General features: G+C 46.5%; 1 protein-coding gene across 1 annotated transcript in view; it reads left to right on the top strand.

The window, feature by feature from the left end:
- PDPK1 (3-phosphoinositide dependent protein kinase 1) overlaps nucleotides 1–9,071 on the top strand; it is a 90,265-nt gene that overhangs the window by 42,546 nt on the left and 38,648 nt on the right. Inside the window, exons 3-6 of the mRNA XM_012805831.2 lie at nucleotides 429–471; nucleotides 726–863; nucleotides 4,951–5,095; nucleotides 5,805–5,902. Coding sequence (XP_012661285.2) covers nucleotides 429–471; nucleotides 726–863; nucleotides 4,951–5,095; nucleotides 5,805–5,902 — 424 coding nt within the window. The remainder of the gene's footprint in view (nucleotides 1–428; nucleotides 472–725; nucleotides 864–4,950; nucleotides 5,096–5,804; nucleotides 5,903–9,071) is intronic.

Consider the following 9,071-nt stretch of genomic DNA (forward strand, 5'->3'; position numbering starts at 1 on the left):
GGGCTGGGGATTCGAACCCGCCACCTTAGGTGTATGTGGCTGGCGCCTTAGCAGCTTGAGCCACAGGCGCCGAGCCCCTTGTGGTGATATTTACTACATCTTTCTATACTTTTGAAGGATGTGTTATTTTTAAAAGGCTCCTGAATTTGTACTTCCACTGTACCATGAGGACTGTTGGCAGCTGATCAAGAACCTTCTGAAAATAATGGAGAGATTTCTAGGTTTGCTGTTAACTAGTAGAACACATTAACATGAACATTGGCTTTTAGCTCTATTTATTAGTATAGGACTAAGATTATTTGAATGTGGTTTCAAACCTTCAGTGGGGATGGGAGAGCCTGTTTGTGGTTGTAGAATGACTTGTCAACTCACTGTTCTGGTTTTTAATTTTTGTTCCTTCTGTTTTTCCCTTTTTCTTTCCAAACCAGGTTGTACTGGCTCGAGAACTGGCAACCTCCAGGGAATATGCTAGTAAGTACTAAGTCTGGTGAGCTGTGTGTCTGGGTTGCAGAGACAGAAGTCTCCTGGGTAGGGCAGCCTGGTGACAGAACCTGGGGCTTCTTTGCTGACTTCAGGGTATAGATTCTGTTGGACTCAAGAGACCACAAAGCTGGTGTGTATGATTTTTTAAAAACTAATTTGTGCCGGTTACCTTTGTGAGTTGTGCTTCAGTATTTTTTATCATTTCTGATTGTTAGTAACTTAACTTTTCTTTTCACCTTAAGTTAAAATTCTAGAGAAACGGCATATTATAAAAGAGAACAAGGTCCCGTATGTAACCAGAGAACGAGATGTGATGTCACGCCTGGATCACCCCTTCTTTGTTAAGCTTTACTTCACGTTTCAGGATGATGAAAAGCTGTGTATCCTTTGCTTGAGCAGTGCCATCTAAACCACACCAGTCATCCCTTGTTTTAGATTCATGACCCCATTGTTTTCACAAGGAACTCCTCCCCTGAAAGACAAAGAGTATAGCATGGATCCATATCCCTGATGCTTTGGGACTACTGACATTTAGTGGGGCGGCACCTGTGGCTCAAAGGAGTAGGGCCCTGGCCCCATATGCTGGAGGTGGCGGGTTCAAACCCAGCAATAGCCAAAAACGACAAAAAAAAAAAAAAAAAAAAAAAGTATGGCTAAGGTACATGGATACAGAAAGTTATCATAAGGGGAAACCATCAGACATTTTTGAGGTTTTTATTGGTTAGCATTTCATCTAAAGTATGGTTATGTGTTATTTTAACCTATGGTGTTGGGCATTTATGTAGAGGGAGTCCCTCATCCCACTAACTGATGACCTTGGAGATACCTGTTAGTGTCAATTCCTGTGCTCAGGTGGTGCCTGAATGGCGATCTTGGGGTGCACTGGCCTCCAGACCTTTGTCAGTTCTAGACTTTAGGGTTTGGTTAGAAAGGATGTCTTTTTTTTTTTCCTTTTTCTTTCTTTGAGACAGAGCCTCAAGCTGTCGCCCTGGGTAGTGCCGTGGCCTCACAGCTCATAGCAACTTCCAACTCCTGGCTTAAGCAATTCTCTTGCTTCAGCCTACCAAGTAGCTGGGACTATAAGTGCCTGCCCCAATGCCCTGATATTTTTTGGTTGTAGTTGTCATTGTTGTTTGGCAGGCCCGAGCTGGATTTGAACCTGCCAGCTCTGGTATACGTGGCTGGTGCCTTAGCTGCTTGAGCTATAGGCGCTGAGCCAGAAAATATGTCTTTACTGGATTCAGTAACTGAGAAATCTAAGGAGTACCCACAGGTACCTGATCCATCTCTTGCTGCATTCCTAGGGAACCGACCTCACCTCCCAGGCGCTCACTGTCTCTCTAATCTCTTAGTCCCTCACTTTCCATACTGGTCAGACTGTTCTTCGGCAGAGATTTAATTCAGTTTCCTCTGTTGCTGCCTTTGTTGGTGTCCTTTGCTCCAGACCAGACCTCTTTTCTAACCCTGACACACTGTCTTCTATTTTTAAATTCTAGGGAGTCAGGGCCCCATGGAAGTTGGGATGTGCCCCACCTAGTTTACCTTGGGGCTGGTCACACTGTCTATGCTCCCAGCAGATGCTCCTTCTCTCCCTCTCTCAGTACTGTGGAGCCTCCCCACCTGCCCGACACTGGTCCAGGTGTCTGTGGGCTCAGCTTCTTATCCCTCCTTGGGGTGGGACCTGACTTCTCTCTCTGCTTCACCCTGCCATGCCCCGATTCTTCTGTGTTAAAACGTGGCTCCATCCTACTCCCACTTTAACACTGTCTTCTTTTTTTCTAAATAAATGGCTCTTTTATGTTTTTAATTTATTTTTTAAAATTTATTTTTGAGAGAGAGTCTCACTCCATTGCCCAGGCTAGAGTACCATGGGGTCAGCCTAGCTTACAGCAACCTCAAATTACTGGGCTCAAGTGATCCTCCAGCCTCAGCCTCCCAAGTAGCTGTGACTATAGGCACCCACCACCATGCCTGCCTAATTTTTTTATTTTCAGTAGAAACACAGTCTGGCTTTTGCTCAGGGTGGTCTTGAACTCCTGAGCTCAAGGGATCCTATTGTACCAGCTTTCCAGAGTGCTATGATTATAGGTATGAACCATGGTGCTTGGCCTTTAAAACCATCTTCGTACTTCTTAACCTGCCAGCTGAATTTGTTAATTCCTTTGTTCACTTAGAAGCCCATGTTACTCTTCCCTTGTCAAGCTTACATCTCAGAGGAGGAGTTGGATATGCACAGAGTATGAACAGTTATGTCACAGACTCCAGGTAGTGGAACATGCTGCCAAGATCATATAGCTGAATGAGGGCAGTCTGGAAAGTGAAGCTCTTTGGGCTTAGTGGTCTGAGGAGGTCGTATTCTGGAAACTTGGAACACATGAGAGCAGGAACATCAGAGCCTGAGGGGTGGCCAGTGCCCTGAAGTGGGAGGGTGCACAGGAGAGTGAAGACTGTTGTGGGTTAGCTCTTTGACTCCTATGGTGGCCTGGTGCTGATTTTGGATTTTCTTCTTTTCGTGGCAGGGAGTGAGGGATTTGCTCTGGCTGCTCATGATTCAGATGGAGAACAGGATTTGGGGGCAGTACAGGAGATTCTTTTTTTTTTTTTTTTGAGACAGAATCTCACTATGTTGCTCTTGGTAGAGTGCTGTGACGTCACAGCTTACAGCAACTTTAAACTCTTGGGCTTAAGCAATTCTTTTGCCTCAGCCTCCCAAGTAACTGGGACTACAGGCGTCCACCACAACGCCTGGCTATTTTTTGGTTGCAATTGTCATTGTTGTTTAGCTGGTCTGGGCCAGGCTTGAACCCGCCAGCCTCAGTGTATGTGGCCTGTGCCCTTCTCATTGAGCTACGAGCACTGAGCAAGTAGAGGAGATTCTTATAAGCAGACTGGGTGAGAGGATGGAGTCAGGATGGTTCCTGGGAGCCTGGTGTGCAGTTGGTGTCTGTTACTGACCCAGGAGAGGCCAAGCTGGGGGCACATGCTGGTATGGCATTTTATGCATCAGCTGGTGCTGCTGTCTGAGGGCCAAGTGGGCTGTTGGAAGGGGTTAGGATGAAGTGCAGATCCAGAGTTTCTTTGTGGACTGGCTGGCCATCCAGGGGCTGGTTTGTCTGGAGACAGAGCCTGGGTTCTTCCTCACAGCAGAGGTTGGCTTGAGGAGGCCACTAAGGAGACTGTTACAGTGAGTCAGGAGGATGGTGACCCAGAGGCCACGGGATCAGTTGGATTCTGATGGAGGCTGCCTGACTGGATACTGCGGAACAGTCAAGTATATGGGCCTGACCAATAGATTTGCCCTTGTGTAAGTTGTTGATGGTGGACAAGCATTTTCTTGGGGGTAGAAGTTCAGTAAAGAGAGATGAGGAAGTGGAGATAGCACAGACAGTGGATCTTCCTGGTTGCTTTGCCTAGAGTATAGTGGTAGCTGATTGCACAGGCTAGAAAGAGGGTGATTATTGGCTTATTGTGGGTCTTGTAGGTTTGTACCCTGACACACCTGCTGTCTTCCTGTGTCGTCCCTTGTTCCTCTGCTGGCACTGCTTACATAGCAGTCATCAGTGGCTTCTTCACATTCTGTTCTGTGTGTCTCTCACTCTGAGGTTGCCTCTGGAGCCCTGTGAGATCATGCCCCTCCTTGAGCCCATGCAGGTCTCTGTAGCTGCCAGACATCCAGAGGCTAGCCTGGGCTTCCTGCAGAGCCTTTCAGGGTGCAGCTGCTTGTGGTTATGGGACTCCTTTGGTCATGGGTGATGGGATCCAGGGATCTAGGTGAGAGTGATCTGGGCTATCTGGTTTCCTAATGGGATTTCCAGAGCAGTACAGGTAGAGGGTCCTCTAGATCTTTGTTCCCTGGTACATGTGGCCCTTGATCATAAAACAACTCCCAAAGTCCCAGAAGGTCATTCACCTCTGACAAAAAGGTGCCCACGGATTTCTGCACCATTGGGGTTTTTGGTATTCTGTATTGAGAAAGAAAAGAAAAGGAAACTGAAGAAATGTTCCCACCCTCCATCCTTTAGCCATGATTTCCTTGGAGTAGCTAGCTGGTCACGTACCTTCATTGCTGTTGTCCTTGAGTGATTGCAGGATAAACTCACCTATCTGTAGGACAGATGAGGGGAGGCACCTGGGGACACCCCAGAAGCAGCCTGAGAAGAGGCAGGTGAATCCATGAAGGGGCCTACTGAGGTTTGCCTTCACCAGATGTGGTTCCAGGGTGGGGAGTCAAACATAGCATCCGGGCAGAGAGTAGCCTCCTGGGGTGCAGCGAGGACCGCTTTCTTTTGAGTGCTGTGGCCAGGCCTGGGCTTCTTATCAGGCCCAGTGGCCTTGGGTGTGACAATAGCATGGCTATCTTGGGCTATAGCTGTTGGAGTTTGCATCTAATTTGAACAAATTCTTACTGGGCCTTCAAATTTTTTTAAAGATGATTTTTACATGCTTTCTTAACTCTATACTATTCAGATTTTGGCCTTAGTTATGCCAAAAATGGAGAACTACTTAAATACATTCGCAAAATTGGTTCGTTTGATGAGACCTGCACCCGATTCTACACAGCTGAGATTGTGTCTGCCCTGGAGTATCTGCATGGCAAGGGCATCATTCACAGGTGACGGGTGCCCTGGCTGGTGTTGGCAGGGTGGGAAGTTTAATAATTAAGGCCCACAAGGTATGGCTAATGCCCAAGTCTTGGGTCAGCCTTGGTGTGCTGTGTGCAGGGGAGTGGCTGAGCTGCTAGCTGACACTGCAATACTCACCTGTAGATGCCAGGTGTCGATCTTTTTTTTTTTTTTTTTAAATTCAGGGGTCTTTCTTGCCAAGCTAATTGCATTTTTAGTCATCCTTTTATTTTGTCACTTGTAGCTTTTGTGTGTACTTATTTGTGGTCTCATTTGTTTTGACTTTCTGCTAAAGTCAAATTGGAAGTGTTTATAAACTATTTTATGAGCTAAAAGGTGGAGACTAAACTTTTATAAAGTTTATTAAAATAACAGATGCAAGCGGCACCTGTGGCTCAAAGGAGTATGGCGCCAGCCCCATATGCTAGAGGTGATGGGTTCAAACCCAGCCCTGGCCAAAAACTGCAAAAAAAAAAAAAAATAATAATAATAATAGACATAGTTATAAAGTGATTTAATTTGAATGTCCTTATTGTATGCAGTTGATACTTGTTCACTGTGAACTTTAGAACTCTAGGTTGTCTGTCTGTAAAGATTATAAGCACTCACTAGTCCATTTTGTTTTCAGCAAAATGCAGAGTATGTTAAAATGTTGCTGTTTTAAGTATTTTACCTCAATGTAAAAATCTACTTTTTCAGGGACCTTAAACCAGAAAACATTTTGTTAAATGAAGATATGCACATCCAGATCACAGATTTTGGAACAGCAAAAGTATTATCCCCAGAGAGCAAACAAGGTGTGTGAGTTTTATTTCTAGTAGAGCCTGGCCCTGCTTAAGGTCAGAGGCAACTTTTGTGAAATGTATTTTCTTCATCATTATTGACAGAGGTTTGTGGTACTGTTGTTATCACAAAACAGATCTGGGCAGGCCCTCCTGTCTCAGGTCTTACTGCGAAGCCTCGGGCAATGTGTCTGGTCTAGGGGGAGTGGGGACGGTCACTGGTTCTCAACAGTGCCTGTTGGGGCTCATCATCCATAGTTGTCTTCCTGGACAGTGCTGGGTGCCACATTGTGGCTGGTCCCACACACAGGTAGTGAAGTGGGTTGGTCAGATCTGCCTCCTCCTGCGGACACTGTGGTAGTGTCTGGAGAGCATGCCCTGCAGCCTGGCCCCCTCCCTCCATCTGCTTGTTGGTCACCCTCTCTGGTATATATAGCTGCCTGTATTCTGATTTTAGTGAAGTTTTAGAAAAATCACAGAATGAGTGGAGGCTGATTTCACCTATTGGTCAAGCGTATGTTTATAATCTTAGAGTTTCCTAGTCCTGCTCTAGTTTTTAGCCATGGGGCATGTTGTGGCGACCTCATTACCTGAGGAGGTGTTGCTGAAGGTACACTTGGACCATGAAAGTGACTTGTTTGGTCTCAGGAGCTAAGGGTATCTTGCTGCCCCTCAGGTCCTTGGATGGAAATATAAAGATGAGAGACCGTTTGGGAGTGTTGTAGAGAGAAGATAAAATCATTAGGATGATGTCTTGGGGAAGCTGAATGCTGCTATGTACATTTGTAGATGACCTTGAAAATGAGCCTGGGGTCTTCAGAATAGGATTGCTCTTGATTCCCTGGCTTCAAGGCTGGTGGGGCCTCTATGCAGAACCTTCCCCTGGCCCTGGGTTGCCTGTGACAGAAAGTCTTTTATAAAAAATGCCAAATGGCTGGGTGTGGTGACTCATGCCTATAATCCCAGCACTGTGGGAGGCTGAGGAGGGAGAATTGCTTGAGCTCAGGAGTTTGAGACTTGTCTGAGCGAGAGTGAGACCCCGACTTGTAAAAAAATGAAAAACCCAGCTGGGTACCCCAATAAGTACCTGTAATCCCAGCAGCTTCCAGAGGCTGAGGCAGCATAATGCCCACAACCCAGGTCTGAGGTTGCAGTGAGCCATGATGCCATTGCACTCTGCTCAGGGCATAGGGTGGGACTTTGTCTTAACAACAACAGAAATAAATGCCAAGTGGACAGATATGCTAGAGTTGGGTTTAGAGCGGTATGAATGTTGGTTTGCTGGTAGAAGAAAGAAAAAGTGGTCCCATTGCCGCTGTTGCTTTTGAGAGGAAAAGGGAATATGAGCACAGCGTCCTGGCCCCTGTGTTCATAGGCTCACTAGTAGTGAGTAGTTCATGGTAGCCAGAGAAGACTAGGGTGGAGAGAAGTTCAGTTGGTGAGTCAGCCATTCAAAACTCCACTTAGTAGCTCTTGTTCCTTTTGAGCTGTCTCCATATTTCATGTACACAGTGCCACTGGGAGGTGCTTACCTTGAGGTAGTCCTGGCTTCCTCCACATAGGGTCTTATCTTTCCTTTATTTCTGCTTTTTTTGTTTTTGAGACAGAGCCTCAAGCTGTTGCCCTGGGTAGAGTGTTGTGGCATGACAGCTCACAGCAACCTCCAACTCCTGGGCCCAGGTGATTCTCCTGCCTCTGCATCCCAAATTGCTGGGACTATAGGTGCCCACCACAACACCTGGCGATTTTTTGATTGCAGCTGTCGTTGTTTGGCAGGCCCGGGCTGGATTTGAACCCACCAGCTCAGGTGTATGTGGCTAGTACCTTAGCTGCTTGAGTCATAGGTGCTGAGCCTTTTTTTGAGAGAGTCTTGCTCTGTGGTTTGGTCATATCTCACTGCATCCTTGAACTCATGGGCTCAAGTGATCCTCCTACCTCAGCATTAAGAGCAACAGGTATATGTCACCATATCTGGCTAATAAAAAAAAATTGGGCTTGGCACCTGTAGCTCAAATGGCTAAGGAGCCAGCCACATACACCAGAGCTGGCAGGTTCGAATCCAGCCCAGGCCTGCCAAACAACAATGACAACTACAACTAAAAAATAGCTGGGCGTTGTGGCAGGGGCCTGTAGTCCGAGCTACTTGGGAGGCTGAGGCAAGAGAATCGCTCACACCCAGGAGTTGAATTTGTTGTAGAGATGGGGAGTCTTGCCATGTTGCCTAAGCTGGTGTTGAACTCCTGGCTTCAACTGATCGTCCTGCCTTAGCCTCCCAAGTAGTTGGGATTGCAGGTACCAACCATTGTGTCTGGTTGTAGAAACCTGTGTTCAGATCCATATAGGCATCTGGTTTGCAGCCAGGTGTGGAGGCTTTGCTCACCAAATGGGAAGGAGAGGCAGGCTAGCAGGTGTGAGCAGGGGTGGCCGGAGGGAGGATGGAGTCACTCTAGTAGCTCCTCTGCCATCATCCAGACCCTTAGACTATCTGCCTTTCTCTTCTTCTTCTTTTTTTTTTTTTTCGCAGTTTTTGGCCAGGGCTGGGTTTGAACCTGCCACCTCCGGCATGTGGGGCTGGCGCCCTACTCCTTTGAGCCACAGGTGCTGCCCCCTGCCTTTCTCTTCTTGCAGACTTGAGATTCTATCTCATGCAGCTCACAGCTGCCTTGAGTTTGCTATTGTTCTGCCACAGGTGCCGCCCTGCCTTTCTCTTCTTTGGACTTGAGATTCTTTCTCATGCAGCTCACAGCTGCCTTGAGTTTGCCATTGTTCTAGCACGGGCTGGACCACCCTGCCCCTGGGATAGAAAGGAGCCTCCTTCAGAATCGATTTTCCTCCATTACAAAAGAGGATTTGGCACAATGGAGAAGAGGTTTCCTGTATGTCCCCCATCAAGCATAGCGCTTACCATCTTTGTGTGGTCCACTCTGGTCTTTTCAGTATTGGTATTAGTTTAGACTCAGTATTGGTATTAGTTTAGACATGATTATGATGCCTGGGTGAGGGGTGTGTGTGTGTGTGTGTTTATACATAATAATTGCTTATTGTAAATCATTCACACAGTACTTATGCCCTGATTGCCAATACCATCAATTTGCTTTCTTGATAAATATTTCAGTATATATTGCTGAAATGTAAAGGTTCTTTTTAAAAAACATAACTATAATACCATACTGGTTTTTTTTTT

The sequence above is a fragment of the Otolemur garnettii genome, unplaced genomic scaffold (genome assembly GCF_000181295.1).
Source record: "Otolemur garnettii isolate 467f Iridium unplaced genomic scaffold, OtoGar3 scaffold00044, whole genome shotgun sequence".
Lineage (NCBI taxonomy): Eukaryota > Metazoa > Chordata > Mammalia > Primates > Galagidae > Otolemur > Otolemur garnettii.